The 17,469-nt window shown below is 37.4% G+C and overlaps 1 protein-coding gene across 1 annotated transcript; it reads left to right on the top strand.

The window, feature by feature from the left end:
• The first annotated feature begins 11,948 nt into the window (after positions 1-11,948).
• LOC108598884 (protein commissureless 1) lies at positions 11,949-16,841 on the top strand. The gene is given in 3 exon segments (XM_017985645.2): positions 11,949-12,649; positions 15,949-16,010; positions 16,012-16,841. Coding segments are annotated over 3 exon segments (1,074 nt in total). The 5' UTR covers positions 11,949-12,171; the 3' UTR covers positions 16,546-16,841.
• The last annotated feature ends 628 nt before the right edge of the window (positions 16,842-17,469 follow it).

Raw genomic sequence — 17,469 nt, 5'->3', positions numbered from 1 at the left:
CCAGAGCCAGAGCCAGGAGTTTGTCTAGCCGCCAATGTTATGCACTTCTTTTTTATATGTGTGTGTGGTGTGTGTGTGTGTAAATATGACAAGAAATGAAATAGGGAGGGGGAGAGTGGCTGGTGAAACTGTCAGCCAAAATGACAGTTTGAGCATTTTGGGCTAACTGAAAATTATTTGCACGAATAACACGAAATTTTGTGCGCTTGCAGTCAAATCAGCATGGCTACAGTAAACACTCTATACAAACAACTAAGCTGAACGTATTTATTAAAAAAATGTTGCTTATATAGAAAATAGTAACTAACTAAAACTCATTAGTTGCTCTCACAATACTTTTGACAAAAAATAAATATAAATAATTAAATAAGTAGTATGTTTGCTTATAAAGAAAAAAAGGTTGTTCAATAATAAATAACTACTCATTAGTGTTGTCAAATCAAAAATATGCCAATTTTCCATTAAGAAAATTGTTGCTAACCTAAAGAATTTAGTTATTAAACTAGAGAATTAATGCTGATTAAAAGCTCATTGCTTGATATTAAAATTTCCTACACTTTTATTTAGTTTTTACTGCAATTGATCAAATTTTTAATTGCACGCAGTGATAAAATGAAAATAAAATAAACTATGGAAATTTGTTTAGTTATGTTATTATAGTAATATATTGTATTTAAAAAAAAGCTGTTGATGAATGTTGCTTCTAAAGAGTGTCTACTGTAGTTATGCTACAGCTTCTTTGATGCAAACATCTAGCCTTGAATATAACCCTATACAAAATTCTAATAATAATTATTTTCAGTTTTTGCAGTCTTTTCATGCGTAAGCCTTCAATGCAAAGCTAGCAAACATTTAAGTCCGACCACTGTCTAAGCCAAAAAAGAAAAAGAAAATGTTGTCGCTCGATTTATTTTCATGCGCCCCGTTGTCACAGAAGAGCAGACGAGAGAGAGAGAGCAACGTAGTTTTCGCACTGGATTAAAGCGATTTGTAGTGCCAGCTAGAAGACTGAGTCCCGTTATGTGCCGACAGCTGTCAGCAATTTGCAAATGGCGCTCGATTGTCAGTCAACTAAAAAAAAAAACAGAAATGATAAAAAGTATAAAAAGGCAAAAGTTTTTTGCCAATTTTTGGGTAAAAGCTTTTTGTGTAGGCACGTCGACGTGCATTAGGGTGGTTCAATTTAACAGCTAACAAGTGCCAAAGAAAATTTAAAATAAAATTAAATTTAAATTAAAATAATATAAAATTATACTAAAGCTGCAAATATAAAATAAAATATGATAGCAATAAATTCCACAAACAAATATTGATTTTAAATAAAAGTTAAACTAGGTTTAATTGAATTCATTCATAAAACTTGTTGTTAATTTTTTTTCGCGCACCCTAATGTGTAAAGCTGTCAACAATTGGAGGCTGCCAACATGAACAATAATAAGAACAACAATGTGTGGACTATAATAAATGCATATAGTATATTCAATTTCACATTTGTATTTACTTTAGTCGTAATGTAATTTGAAGCGCCAACGCGCAGGCAATTGATAACCAGGACATCAGCCCAGGACACGTGCAAAGGACACGCAGCGACGACAACAACAACAGTTTGGTTAGTGCGGTTTGGTGCAGTTTTTATGCACATTGACGCCTCTGACCAGGACACGCACCCAGCACACAATCAAAGCAGCGTGGGGACGCACAGGAAGTGGAGCTGTCCATGTTCATGGAAGTGTGTGCAGCCACAAAATGTCATGCACCTGTCAACTGGCCATAATAAGATGCCAAAACAGTTGTGTGTGTGTGTGTGTGGTGCGGTCGAAGCCACCAAAGCCGGACAACGAGTCGTCGGTCCAGGCAATTCGCCGTACACAGGATGTGCGTACCAGAGTTCGAACAACTGGGGCTGGCAAAGTTACAAGAGCTTAAGTCTTGAGGCCTGCGGTCGAACATCGAATCTGCAGACAAATCTCTGCTCACAGCTTTAAGTGTCAACCTCATCGCTTGATTAGCCAAAAGGCTGTGGCAAGTTTATTTGCCAGTTTAAATCTTTGTTAAAAGCTTTTAGCAGCTTGCTTAGTTCTAAGTTCATATCTAACTCAATGTTAATTAAAAACTAAATTTAATTGTTAGTTCTTCGCAGCTTTGAGTTTGTCAAGTGCATAACTCGACTTCAACTTGTCTGACGCTCAAGCTAATTTAGCAAAAATGTCGCTATTATAGTAATTTTTCGCACTTTACAGTGTCTGCCGCAGCTTTTCGTCCACCAGTCTGTCCATTTCCATCATCATTGTCAGCTTCAGCTGTCGAGACAACACACACACACACACTTCAAGAAATATATGACAAGCTCATAATTTTAATCCAGCTTTTAGTCCTTTCTATCTCGCTCTCGCTCTCTCGCTCTCGCTCTCTCGCTCTCTTTTGTTCTGCTGCTGCTCACGCACAATGTGGCAAATTAGCAACAATATTTAAAACTAACAGCTTCCTACCCCCTGCTGCTTGCCCAGCACATTATTTAAAGCGAAAAAACTTTTATCATTTGCGAAACAACACAGAATAGTTGAAGGAGCAGAAAAAAAAGTGAATGAGGAGCACACAAGCTAAAACTGAATACTCTTTTACTCAAAATAATATTAAAAATATAAAATAAAATAAGTAAACCATATAAAATAAAACATTAGTCGTATTGAAAAACGCTTTATTTCGAATTTCTTTATTTCTGGTTTCGATCTAAGCAAACTCAAAAATGTAAATCGCTCTATTGGAATAACATTAAAATATATATAATATAAAACTAAATACTCTTTTACTAAAATAGTATTACAAATATAAAATAAAACAAATAAATAATATTAAAAAAATATTAAAATAAAGTTAAGCTATAATATCGTATCGTATTGCATATGAAAAGCCAAAATTTAGCTGGAGTGAGTTTTATTTTGGATGTATTTCCGGTTTTATTCAGCTTAAAATAAAAATCGTTATACATGAGTATCATTCAAATATTTTTTAAGATAATACTATACCAACTTTATTTTTATTTTCACGAAAATGCCAATATAGCAAAGTAGAAATAATATTTTTAAGCTAAATGTTTTGTATTTAATTTTAAAATATTTTATTAAAATATTTTAGCTACTAATATTTAAATATCGACTCTGTCTATAGTCTATACAGTATGAAAACTATGCGTAGCTATAGTAAAGAGTATAAAATACAAAGTTTAGCTGTTTTCACTTAGAAACAGCTATGTACATAGTGCTAGCGCGTGTGAAAGAGATAGAGCATAGCATTATGGCCAAAACACTTGAAGTTACGTTCCCCCCTCCGAAACTGTCGAAAAAACTGGTGTCAAAAATGTTTTGACTTTTTGCCGCGCTTTGGGGTTGGGAGCAAAACTTTTTCTAAAACAAGTCAAGCGACAAAAATTATAACCTGATGAGACTTTTGTGGGTCAAACGCTTGTCTTGGGTGGTTTGCGTTTAATTTTCAATTTGCCTGACGTGACAATTTTTAATTAAATGCAAACGCAAAGTAAACATAAATTTTTATTAAGCTCTTTGGCTGTGGCTCTGACTGTGGCTGTGGCTTTTGCAAATGCGTATTTTAATGTTAATAACATCATTATGGGCTGGCATTAGCCAAAAGGCAAAAAGTAGTCAGTTGGCCAAATGGAGTTGGCAGTTGGGTTTTTAACGCCTTTGGCTTTGCTTTTTGCCCATTGCCTTGCTGCTTGCCACTTTGGCTTTCAACCGTGGCTCCATCTACATAAGCAGCAGCAGCAGCAGCATCCTTATCCTTATCTTTATCCTTATTGCCAACGCATCTTCATTTTTGCTCGTTCAGCTTTCCTGCCTTGTTGCCTGTCCAGGCAAATCCTGCCATCAAATTTACACAAATTTCAGCTCAAGTCCGGTCCGGGGACGCGCTTTTTGCCGTTGTTGTTGTTGTTGTTGGGTTGGCAGCTTTGTTTTTGTTTTTTTATGCTAAGGCTTAGAGCTTTGTTTGCTGCTGTTTGTGAATTTGTAGTGGCTTTTTCATATTGCCGGAAATTGTGGCTAGCGGATGTGGGATTATGTTTTCAAGTTAGTAACGGTATTTTTGGTGCGATTCGCTCGCGACTTTTTGGCGTAGGTCATGGTCTTAAGCATATAGTTCAAGTCATTTGGCTAATTTAGGCGTTAGATAAGTTAGCTAACAATTGCTAAAGACTTGAGCAATTAAAAGATTCTAATCAGTTACTTAAGGTCGTAAAGTTTGCAGCTCTAACTAAATTTAAATAAAATACAATTTAGCAAACAAACAAAGCAAACAATTTTAATATTTTTCACATTTTTTTTATAATTTTTTGTAACTAACTAACAAAGTTTCTCAGCATTGGCCGCCACATTGGGCATCAATTAATTTGGCACAGTGGCTTCAAATATTTCTGTTGGCATTAGTCACGTCAAAGTCAGTTCAGCACTTGTGGAGCGTAGAAAATTGTGCGATTTGTTTGGCGTAACTTTTATTGGCTTGTGGCGCCTTTGTGTTGTCACCAGGCAGCAGCAGCAGCTGCTATGGCTGGAGCTGGGGCATTGTCGTTGTCGTCATTGTGCACTTAAAGTAATTAAGAGAATTACTTCAGAAGTCGTCGCCAAGTTTTCTAATTATATCGAATAAATTTGTTTAATGCGATACTGCCAAGAAAATTCTTGCTCTGCTTCTTCTTCGTTCATAATGTGCAGCTGTCCACTAGTTATTGCTCTCTCTTTCGCTCTCTGCTTTCAGTTCTGCGCTATCAACTGCAGCCTATCGAGTTTCTCAATTTGCTTCAACATTTCGCTTTATATTTTTAATGATTTTTTTTCGCTTTTTCTGACTTTGATTTGGCGCCAGAGCGTTGATTGTTTACTCTGCTGGAAATGTTAATTTCTGGACTTTTGACTGCCCTCGCCCGTTGATTTGAATGATTTCGCTTTTGAATGAATGGCAGCCATTCAGCCGATTTGGCCGCTTGCCTTTTATTTTAATGGTATTTTTTGTTTCACTTGTGTTTAACGCTTGTTGTTGTTGTTGTTTCTGTTGATTACTTGCTTCAGTTGTTTATTCAATATCCGCCTTTTTACTTTTATTTTCAAGCGCAGCATGTTTACTCTCGATTGGCTTGCTCACTTTTTCGAAATTGAACGTAGCTAATTAAAGGTGTTTGATATAAAAAGGTAGAGCTTAAAGTTAGGCGCAAAAACAATTTTAAAAACAATTCTATTACAAGTAAAAAACTATTAGTAAGGCTGCTGATTTTGTCGATGATTGCAACAATGAAAAGCGTACAATGAATTTCCCAACGCTAAATATATCAGAAGTATGCGAACTCCCAAGTGTTAATTATACCAATAAATTTTCACTAATATTATGTCACCAATATTTTGAATCAAAGCTAATGACCGATAAGCATGGAATTTACTAAGTATTCAACGGTGAGTTGCTTCTTTAATTTATCTGAGGTAAAGCATAAATCTTTTAAAGTAGCTATGAATACAAGTAATGAATTAAGTTTATTTTTTAATAAACCGAAGTGAATAGAGCTCTCTTCCTTTTGAATTTCACTTTAAAAATCCCACGGCGGAATTCTAATTCACTAGTGGTTTAACCCTTTATTTTTTTTCAATTCAAATATGAAAATTATATACCTTGAAATTAATAAGTTGGTACTTATTACAATTATAGTAGCTTCCCAACTTGTTTGCTACCCTTTGCTACAGGGATGGGTAATACCATTGATAAGAACCACTACCCCACTTGAGTGTGTACACCACCAAGGGCTATAAGCCGCTTTTCCCACACGGCATTAAGTCCGCTTTGCTTATCGAGCTCACGAGCTCAACTGTTCATAACTTTATGAATAACTTGCGCGCACAATTGTTTAAACAATCCACAATCTATATCAGAGGCAAATAAACACGCGCCTCGCCTCTTGAGTGCAACCCTGCCACACTCCCTCCCCCCTCCCATTCGCTTACACACATTGCAACATTTGTTGTTTTTGTTTGACTGTCTGACCCAATTCAAGTTTGTCCGACAAGCAACAAATGTGTAACTTAGTCAAGTATCCCTTGCTGCTCCGTTCAGTCCGTCCGTCCGTCCGTCTGTCTGTCCGTTCTTAATGAAGCAACGCACGTAAACAATAAGCAAACTTTGCAGCGAAAATTTTGCGCAAATAATGTTGGCTTACAAATTTTTTATCACATTATTTTCTCGCTCTCTCTCTCTTCGCTATTTGCTGAAGTAGTATCTACTAGCAACGGATACGTGCAGCAGGGACTGGCACGAAGCTCGTCCTTTCCCACTGTTTTGCTTGTTATTGTTGGGCCCAAAGTTTCTGCAGCGTCCGTAACAAGTTGCTGGCGAATTAGTTGCGAAAAGTGTGGCAACGCTAGCTCATTAATTTTCGGTTGGGCGGGGGGCAGTTCCTGCTTAGCAAGAAACCAAACCAAGCCGGAGACAGCGCCGCGACCATGTCACGGGCTTTGGATATTCCGTATACGGGTCGCTCTCGCTATTCGCACTTGAGTTATGGCGAAAAATTTCTCTTGGCCCTCATTCATTTATTTATTTGTTGTTGTTTGCTTAATAAGCAGCGGGCACAAAACTTTTCAAGTGCGCAAAATATGCGCGAATAGCACGCGATGAGTCTTGAGGGGGGTGGTGGGTGAAGTGTGGCAGCAACAGCTGATGCTGCAACCGAGCAATGAATACAAAATTAATGTAGGTCGCAATTTCGAAGCATGCGACTGTAACTGAAATAGATTAATTAGCCGGCATTCCATTCCAAGCTGCCAACTAAATGCGCCACTGGGCAACTGCTTAACTGCTTAAGGACCCACCCAACCAGCCAACCACTCAAACCACTCGAGCACTTTCCGCTAGAAGAAGCAGCTGCAAGCCATTTATATTGCATATGAAATTTGATTTTGAGAAATTACTTCAGCATTAACTTGTTGGTGAAACTTTATAGTGCCAGGCTCAAGCTATAGAGTTGGAGTGATGGATTAAAGGCTGTGACGAGGCTAGTTTAATTTAATGTAACTTATTTTTTAGCGAGTCAAGCAAGCATAACTGATATATAAATTATCATGGCATTTATTTGAATAATTTTATAAAAATTAATAACTCAATTTATTTCGTAATTAAATAGATTAAGTTTAACTTTTAAGAGCAGACAGCGTGGTAATATATTTAAGTTTTTAAATATAAATCCAAGCCGCTTATACTGAGACTAAAAATTAATCACAGCTAAATTTTTATATTTTTGCTTTCTAAGAAAGCAAAATATACATTTTTATATGCATATTTTTTTTTATTATTTTTATATATTTTTTAATTATTATATAATTTTTTTAATTTTTTAATATTTTTTGTGTGAAAGTATTATATATAATTTTTTTTAATGCATATTTAAATTTTTATATGTGTAATTTTATTTTTTTTTTTAAAATATTTTTTTGTATTAGAAATTGTTAAATATTTTTTTTTATAAGTTGCATAGCTAAATTTTAAATTTTTCTTTATTTAACATTTATTTTATTTTTCATTATTTTTTTGTGCAAGAAATTATTAAATAACATTTTTTTATGTAAGTTGCAAAGCTAAATTTTAATTTTTTCTTTATTTAACTGAGTTTTAGCAAAGATTATGGAAATATGTTTAGCTTTTTGCCGTTTAGCTGTTTTATACATTTAGTATTTCATTTATTTTGCTATTTTACTTTCCAAATATAAATCTCAAATATAATATAATTTCTTATTGTTGCACATCAGACATCTGGCATTGAGCCCAGATGCTAGCCAAATATGATACAATATAAATATATTAAGAAGCAAAAGAACAGACGTGAAAATGCAGTTAGGCTTAGCATAAAAGAAAATCCATGTAGTTTAGGCTTTCTTTTGCAATCGGCCATGAGCAATTGCACATTTGCCAGTTGTGTTGCCTTTGTATTTGCATAATCAGTATTTATATTTGTGTAAATAGTTTCCACAAGAGACTGCAGGCTATAGAGCAAGCAAAAAAAAGGACGAAAACTGAAGTCAGGCATATTTGTTGTGCAAGCAAGTCGAGAAAGAAAATATAAACAACAACAAAAGCAACAAGGACAAGCGGAAAATGTTTATGCACTTGCTTGTGTGTGTGTGTGTGTGTGCGTTGGCTGAGAGCAAGTCCTGGCGTAGTCCTTTTTGTGGTCGCTTGGACTGCCTGCATATGTTGCCAGCGCTAATCAAGCGCACATATGATAAACACACACAGACATAAGCACTTATGCATTTGTATTTGCTTAGCCAGGCCAAGCGGCTTAGCCTCAGGCGCTGCTGCTTTTGTTTGCATTTCTTTTGCACAATTACGCAGCCAGCAAACAGTATAGATTCTTTAACTAAAACGCAGTCGCTAATCGACATTTAAATAGTCAATAAAATAATTTTATTTAAATAAAAAACATACAATGTGAATCTAATAAAACTAAGCTAAGAAACCGTTTTGTTTTTATTTATCAAAACTATTAATAAAGTTAAATGAACTTTGTTAGTTATAAGTTTCATTTGTTATTAATTTATTAATTTATTTTAAATTTTATTGTGTAATTTATTTTGCTTATTTTATATATTTAATTTATTTATTTAATGTATTTGTTTTTATTAATTTATAATTTATGTTTATATATTTTTTGCCCTTTGTAATTTATTTATTTGTGTATTTATTTTGTTTATTTTAATGTATATTAATGTCAGTAAATGAACAAGTTTCATGTGTAATTAATTTTTTTAATTTGTCATTTATTATCTTTTACTTATGTATTTCATTTATTTTGTTTTTTAGTTTATGCATTTCATTTATTTTATTTGTGTAATTTATTTTGCTTTTTATATTATTTAATCTCAGTAAATGAACAATACACAGTAAAAGAAAATTGTTACGAAAAATATTTAATATTATTTAAAATACGTAACTTATTTATTGGGAGTGTTGAACAGCGCCCACATTCCAATCAGTTCTTTATTATTAATATTTAAAAACATGTGTGTGCTTAAAGAATCTTTTGGCTGGCAACTAACTCAAGCTTGCTGAACTAACAACTCTAGTTTATAAAGTAACATTTTATTATGTCACTATGTCAGCCTCTCCACCCGCTCCCCCTCCCCCTACAGACTGACATGCTGACATGCTAAAGAGCGTGTAAGTGAAGTGTGATGGAAGCTGCAAGCTGCTAGATAACCCAAAGCCAAGCCCAGCAGATAGCAACTTGTTCTAGAGAAAGAGAAAGAGAGTGAGCGAGAGGGTGTGAGTCGCTTGTGGTGGGTGTGGGTCTTTGACTTGACAGCTTCTGTATGGTTTATACTTTTTAGTTAGTTAAGCTAAAAAGCAAGCAGCAGACACTTTACCTCAGTCTGCGCTTTCTTCCTTATGATGGAATTTTTAATGAATTTACTTTTAGTTTGGTGTCACTCTCACACACACAGACACACGCACACACACATAGACACATCCATTCATAGCTATGACTCTGTGCTTCATATCAACTGACAGCTTACATATTTTCTAAGAAAATACTTCAATATATTCTCCACACTCGTGTTTATATTAGAAACGTGCACAAAATGGAAAAAGGTGTAAATTTGTTTAGAAAAGTTCACTTCTGGCTCACTGGCTAGCATTTTGCTTTTGCCCATGACATAGCAGCTATTGTCATTTGCTATATATATACATATATATATATATTTTAGTTTGAATCTGAGTTGAATGCGACAAGTCAAGTGCTGTGAATTAAATTTCCAACGCCATTGGCATTAGATTGGGAGCAAAGAAAAGTGTTGAAAGCCTTTCTATTCAATTAGTCTTTGCTCAAATCAAATGTTGATTGCAACAACATTCAACTGAAAGCAAATAGCAAGAAATTAATTAGAATGAATCAAAGAATTTTATATTTTCTTTGACTGCATTGAATTGATAAAATTAATGATTAGTTTTTAGATTCAAGTGCAACCAGCTAAAAATTAATGATACCAAATTCATTAATGCTATATACAAACTATATTACATAAAATATATTTATCTAGCAAAAATTGTTTATCTATTTTATATACAATCTATTTTCTAACTATAATAAATTAATATTTAAATGCTTAAAGATTAACGCTGCATTTGTCTATATTTAAATTTCTACGCAGCTCACTTTTCATTTATTAAAATAACAAAAGCGCAGCTCTCAAATTTTAATTAAATTTGCGCACTCAAAGCTTTAAGTAGGCTTCGCTCTCTGCGCTTTATCTATGCTTGCCTCAAGGCTTTAGTCATGCAACATGCCGCATTGCCAGCATATACTAGTGCCACATATATATCTTCCATGGCTCACATAAATCGTAGTCACTATCTAATGTTGGCTGGCAGTTAAACTGATGTTCAAGTTCGAAATTAGTCGAAAGCTAATTAACGATAAGCGTTTCGGCGTTTGCCTGCAGTGCCGCATGCCGCGTGTAGCAAGTTTCAAGTTTTGCAGTCGTTTGAAAAAAACTTTTAATGCATTTATCGAATCGACGCTCGAGCTAGAGCCTCGCTAAGTGCTTATTATCGGGTGAGCATCTATTTCAATTTCCTGCAGCAATTACAAGCTACCTGCAAGCCCCTCCCACCCGCCGCCCACTCACACGCACACAAACACACATTCACACAGTGCCAAACGATGTTAGTTGCCAAATTTACGTTGCAGCGCCCACGCGCTTTGACCTTTAGCCCCCCACACCACTGTAGGATGCTTGGTACTTTTTGCTGATTTTAATTATAGAGTTGATGGTGGCAGCGCCTTTTGTTGTTTAATTTACATTTAGTTAATGCCTATGTTTTCTGACTTTTGTTAAAGTTAATTTAACATTGGTAAATTATATTAAAATGAAGAGCAATTTATATTTTAGTTAGAATTATACATATTTTATGTTGAGCACTTTTGAAAATTAAAGGCAAAAACTCCATAGTGCAGCCGCAGTTCAAAATTTAGTTTGAGTCGCGCACTCAAACGTGAGCAGGGAAATTTTCTCAGCGCTCACAGCGCCGCGAGTGCGCAAATGCCCCTTGCTTGAGTGAGAGAGCGAGAGCGTGAGAGCGCAAGCAGCAGAAACCGGTTTTTGACTTGAGTTTACGCTCATTTCACTTGAGCGCAGCTGAGCAATGCATTTGTTCCACTTTCTGAGCACGTTTTGATTCTGATTGTTGTTGTTATGTTGTCGATGCAGCGCATCACACAACACAAAGCCTTTGAGTCCTGCTGTCCGGCATTTGGTTTTGAGTTTGGCAATTGAAGGACTTGCACGTACTCCAGCAACTCTCAGGGGAGACAAGCACTGAGATTTGAATTGCTGCTGCACTTTTTTTTTGCCGGCTGCTCTACTTTTCAATAATTTTAAGCGCTGTTGAAAAACTTTAGCAACGTTTTGCTTATAAATCTAGAAACTATCAACTCAAGTTTTGCGCCTGTTCGCAAGTCTCATTAGAAGTTTTTGTTGCTGTGGGAAGCTTGAAAACTTAAAGCGTCTTCGTCTTCTCAATTGCAAGACGAACGTGACCGGGTTGAAGTTTTTAGCTTAAAACGATGTCGACAATTTTATTTGTTTTTTTTTTTTTTTTTTGGTGTCGTGCTCTGGTCAAAAAGCGAGCGTTTTGCAACTAGGTCAGCGCTAAAGACGACATAGAACGTTTAAGAAAACAACCAAAAAAAAAAAAAGAAAGAAAGAAAAAGGGAGAAAGCATGCAACAGAAATTTAAAGCGCTCAGGACGTAGCGCACTCAACTCAACGAAATGAGCGTGAGCGTGAGCAACGAGTGCTGAGAGCGAGAGCGAGAGCGCGCGCAAGAGAGCGCATTAGAATTTTTGCTTACCTACGCTTTGCGCTCAAGAGTGTAAAATCAGTCGACAACGAACTATCAAAGTGAACAGACGCATTGCGCGCTGCGTTGAAAAACTGCAAACTAAACGAACGAGAACGAACTGAACTGTTCAGAAATTCAAACACACACGCGACCAATGATTAAATATAGAGAGTAGTGCGTTTTGTTTACGTGTCGTGACGCGTGTGCCAATAACAACAAAAATAACAAAAACAAAACATAAAGTTAAAGTGCTAAAACCCAAATAATCTAAACAAAATGTCGCTGACCACGGATTATCCGGAGACTACGACCAGCGCTCCGGAGCTGTATGCAGAGTTTATAGCGGCGCCAGCGAGCAGCATGAGTCCCGCTGCCATAGCGGAGCACATGCAGCAGAATCAAATCACATTCGAGATTCCCAGCGCACACGATTTGCGGCACATTGATGCGCTGCATTCGTTCAACGCGCTGCTGCAGCGCATTGGCAGCGCTGCCGCGCCAGCTGCCTCGGCCAGCATCAGCACCGAACAGTTGTCCAACTCGGTGGTGCTGGATCTGGCGGATTTGCGCGATGAGGCGGCAACGGATGCGAACGCCGCCTCGAGTTGGGAGCAAATCTTTGGCGATGCGGATATGCATGCGATCATTAACTATTTGTGGATTGGTGTCGTCACATCGCTGGTGGTGCTGTCGCTTGTCTTCATACTCTTCAGCTGCTACTTCTATCGCAAGTTTCGCACATGGAAAAAATGCAGTAAGTATTCCAAAGGCCACTAAAATCCCCAAGCCCAAGCCCAGCTCCCAGTCTCAGTCTCAGTGCCGCTGTCTGACAATTTTTGGCAGCCCTTATCGCTTGGCCATTCATTCAGGCTAAACAATATAAAATGCAGATATGGGCACAGGCCCCTTCTGCTTTGGTCTCATAAATTTTGGCGCGCTTTGAAATTGTCAGAGGCAAGTTTATTATGGCCACAAAATAAATGTGTATGTATTTTATATATGCTGCATATTTATAATATATTAAATTGAGGGGAGCACACACATACACTGCTCACTTTATGGGCGTGATAATGTTGGCTGCAGTGCTGCGCAATTTTGTTGGCCATTTTCATACATTTTAGCAACTTGGCTTATAACGTCATAACAATAAAACAAGCGCACAAGACATAAACTAAAAGTTAAAGTTAAATTCGTTTCGGCTTTAAGTTTAAGCTTGAACTAAAACCTGTTGCTCGCACAGTTTACACATAATTAGGAAGGGAACCGAAAGAATCTCCACTCGAGTGTCAAACTTTTTGCAGCAGCAATTTAGCCAAATGATTTATTTAGGCCAACATACAACAAGCTGCCCAAAAAAAAAAAAGAGAAGCAACTAAAAGCACAAGCTGTTTGCTTAGGCGTAGGGGCGGGGGGTGAGTGGGTGGAATTAAAGTATGGCCAACTCAACTGTCAAACTGTCAATTTTGTGCTAACGAGCCTTAAAAACTTTTGCCCACGATTACGAGAGACGACACGACGTACGGCAACAACTACGTAAAATATCAATTTGAGCGATATGTGTGTGTGTTAGTGTGCGTTGCCTACTTTTGGGCGCCTGTGCGTCTAATTAGTTTCGTTAGTGTCGTGTTGGCTTTAGTTACGTTTTTTTCTGAACTGGCCTACATAGATAGCATTTAGTATGTCTCTGTGTGTGTGTGTGGTGAGCTTTTTAATTAAGCAAACTTGGCTTAAGTCGCTGCTTCGCTTACGCTCAGCTTCCCACTCGCCCTCTCTCTCCCTCTCTTAGCCTTGTTGCTTACCTTATAAATACTTAACGACTCGGAGTGCTGCAACGTCAGCTGCTGCTACTTACCTCAGCTTACAGTTTATTTATTAAACAAGGCTCACACACACACACACAAACAGAGAGTGAGCGAGAGAGCTGCCAAAGTTTTGGCTTGTTATCAATTAGAGTCGAGCATACAACTGAATTTATTAAGAGGACAACAGCCAAAGGGGCCAGGCACTTGTAAATTAAAGCAAAGTAACAACAACAACAAAGGTCCTTGTAACAGGAGCTGCTGCTGCTGCTGCCAGTGTTTATTATGTTGTATAGCTTGTGCATAATTTACTTGCATATAAAAATGTAATTAAGCGTAGCACAGCACAAAAAGTTACTCTTAGCTTCTCTCTCTCGCTTCGCTCTCGGCTCTGTTGGCTTTTTCAATTTTTAATGGCTTTGCTGCTGCTGCGGCGACTGCCAAATAAATATGGCAAAAACTAGCAGCTGCTGCTGCTGCTGCTGCTGTGGCATGCACCAATCCATGTTCTACACACATAACACACATATAAAGCAAAAGTTTTCTTTGTTTTGCCCTTTTGTTTGCAAATTGAGTGCTGAGTAATTAACCAAATTGTTTTACGCTTAATGTTTGTTGCTAATTAACTCAAATAGTGCTAAACTATTTAAAGGCTAACAATAATGTCCATGCAATTCGAATTCCTGTATTAAACGTCGATAAGCTGCCCGAATCCGATTAAACATTTTTGTATTTCAACCTCAAAGCGAGCAGCAAGCGCTTAAAAAATTAACAGACATTTATGAAAATGTTGCAGCGCCATTTATTTATTATTAAAAAATATATAAATAAGAGAAAGCGAGTGAGAGGCAGAGAGCGACGCTCAATTGTCGCGCACTTCAGCGTTCGTCAGCTCATTGCAATGAATTTAAATTGTTGCATACATTTTGGCGCAGCGAGCACACAGCATAAAGCACAAGAAAAAAAGCAGCGAACAAATGGCTTGCTAATTCTTCTTTTTTTCACGTTGCTGCTTTTAAGCCAACAACCCACATGGCCAAAAGCACAGTGCCTGCCCCAACGTGTGGCAAGGCGTGGGCACTATTGGGGCACTGTTTGCCGCCGCCGTCTGTCTATCAAAAAATGCAACAAAAGTCGAATGGGGCTGTCAGGCACTCGCTGCTCGCTGGCCAGTGCCCAAAAAAAAATATTAAAAAAATATATTACGTATACGTAGCCGTAGCCGTAGCTGTTGCCATTGCCGCGTATGTGCTACAGTTATAACAATAAATCAACAAACGCTGCCAGCTGCACAACACTCTTCTGTGTGTGTGTGTGTGTGTAACTGCTGCTGTGTTTTTAATATTGTAATGCGTGCCGTTTTTGTTGCCTCTCGCTTTAATGGAAAACCATTTGTTGCAAATACTTGCATTTAACAATTTCTAGCCGAAAAAAAAGAAAAACTGCAGCAACAAATTAATTAAAAAGTATACACATATCTGCTTGCAATTGAATAAAGTGCAAGGCAGCAGCTTTTATTTATTAAATACAGTTTCAATTGCATTTAATAACTGCCCAAAGTGTGTGCAGCTTTTTGTGGCAAGCTGAAGTTTTGCCAACAGAATTCGTTTGTCGCCTGCAACATAAAATTTGATTACAATTTTTGTTGTTTTACAATTTTGTTGCTGCTTTAATTGCATTTGGTTCTGTCTAATTGCAAAAATTTCAAATTAAATTATTTGCAGTTGCCTACTTTTCAGCGCCTTTAAGCGCACACAGACAGACAGACAGACAAACGAACATTTGCATATACATGTATTTTATTTGGATTCTGTTTTATGCTGTGCCACACGCGCCTCACTTCCGGCATGAGTGACTGACTCTCCGACTGTTCGTCAGTTCGTCAGTTGTGCATAAAAAAAAACTTTGGGGCAGCTTCGCTCGCTGGCATTTCCGGTCAGCAGCGCACAAAGCAAAAAGAAAACAAAGTTGTTTTCTCGCATTCGCTTTTTGTTACATTTTTTTTTGTTGTTGTTACTTTTGTTCAATAAGCGCTTCATATATAACAAAAGTTGAAGCGTTTGCGCCTTTACGCTAAATTGAATTTAATGCGTCCAAGTTCGGAGCCAACAAGTGTCCTGCCAGCTATTTAATGAGACAACTGTCAAAGTCAAAGTTTGATTTCTGATCCCAGTCGCGCTCCCCCACTCCCCCACTCCCCCACTTACTCTTTGACAACTTTTGCTAAACTCTGTTTCTCTTACTTCTCTTTTAGACAAGGATATACGCGCTCAGCTGCCCCACCACGATTCGTACTCCTCGCATGGCGCCAGTCAATCACCTGATTAGCTGCGATGCCAGCCGCTTGCTGCAGCAGCTGCCACCAAATGCGGCTGCAGCTGCAGCTGGAGCTGGTGGAGAAGCCGCCTTTTATCAAATTGAATCGCCGCCCTGTTACACAATTGCCACGGGCCTGCCAAGCTACGATGAGGCGCTGCATCATCAGCCGCGTCATTTTGCCTACGGCATGAAGTTTGTATATCCAAGCCTGGCGGCCGTGCATCACCATCATCATCATCAGCATCGCCACCGCGCCTGCATTAGCAGCTGGGAGAAGGACGAATTGCAGCAGCAAACGAATAAGCTGCAAAAGTGCAAACTGTCAGCGACACTGACTACAGCCCCAGCCGCAGCTTTGACTGCAGACCAGACGGACAAAGCCTTGCCAGCCATTTGCATTAACATGCCGGATGAGCAGCACGAGGAGCCTGAGGAGCGGCGGCATGTGTCGACAGAAGCTGCACAAAGTTTGTTGCCAGCGGCAGCTGCCGACGATGATTGCGCCTCATTGGTTGTTGTTGTTGCCGCGTGATTGCCCAGCCACTAAACTGGTAGCAGAGATGGGAGCAGCTAGATGCTGGTTACATGCTTAGTCACTTGTAAATAAATAGTTGCATCATCGGCTGCCCACACACTGCTGGGTGATGATTTGGTTTCGTTTTTAGTTAGTTCAACATTTGTTATATATATCGCGTATTATGCAAGACTGAGTATTATTTATTATATATGTGTAAAAAGTAGTCTAAGCCTAAATGTTAATAATCAAGAAGAAGAAAACTATGCATAAAAAAAAACAAACATGCAACAAAATTAAACATACACAACTATAAAAACGCTTTACTTTTATTTAAACAATATATATATCTAAATTTTGCTAAGTTCCATTTATTTGATTTCAGTTTTATTTGTTTGGTTGTATTTTTCTTATGCAAATCACGCACGTGCGGAAAAATCGAGCGACCCAATTGGCTTAAACTGAAGCAAGAGATTGCTGCTTACACTGTCAGAAAATCACATTTAGTTAACAATTATTTATTGACTTGACACAGGTTTTAGTTCAATTTGTAGTTGGGACCATATAACATAATTCTGTTAATTAAACATGCCTAAGACTTATTTCAACTTTAATTTCTCTTTGTTAAAGGCAATAAAATTGTTAGTTAGCACCTTTTGAACAAGCACCGAAACACACAAGTTTAGCATTAAATGTTGTCAGTTGCAGTTACTAGCTGAAGCTGAAGTAAGCTAAGTAGCAAGTATATTTATATGAAAACTAACTAATCTCAAACTTAAATGCATTTACTGTGAACAAATAGATACAAGTCTTGGTTTAAGCAAACAACTTAAATATTTATGCAAAAAAGCAAAGAAATAATATAAACAACTCTAAACAAAGCCAACTGAGCCTTTTGCACTGGGGAAAACACGAGTCTGTGTGTGTGTGTGTGTGTGTGTT

This window comes from Drosophila busckii, chromosome 3L (assembly GCF_011750605.1).
Source record: "Drosophila busckii strain San Diego stock center, stock number 13000-0081.31 chromosome 3L, ASM1175060v1, whole genome shotgun sequence".
In the NCBI taxonomy this organism is placed as follows: domain Eukaryota; kingdom Metazoa; phylum Arthropoda; class Insecta; order Diptera; family Drosophilidae; genus Drosophila; species Drosophila busckii.
Note: the sequence above shows the minus strand (reverse complement) of the source record. Positions and strands in the feature narration are given on the sequence as shown.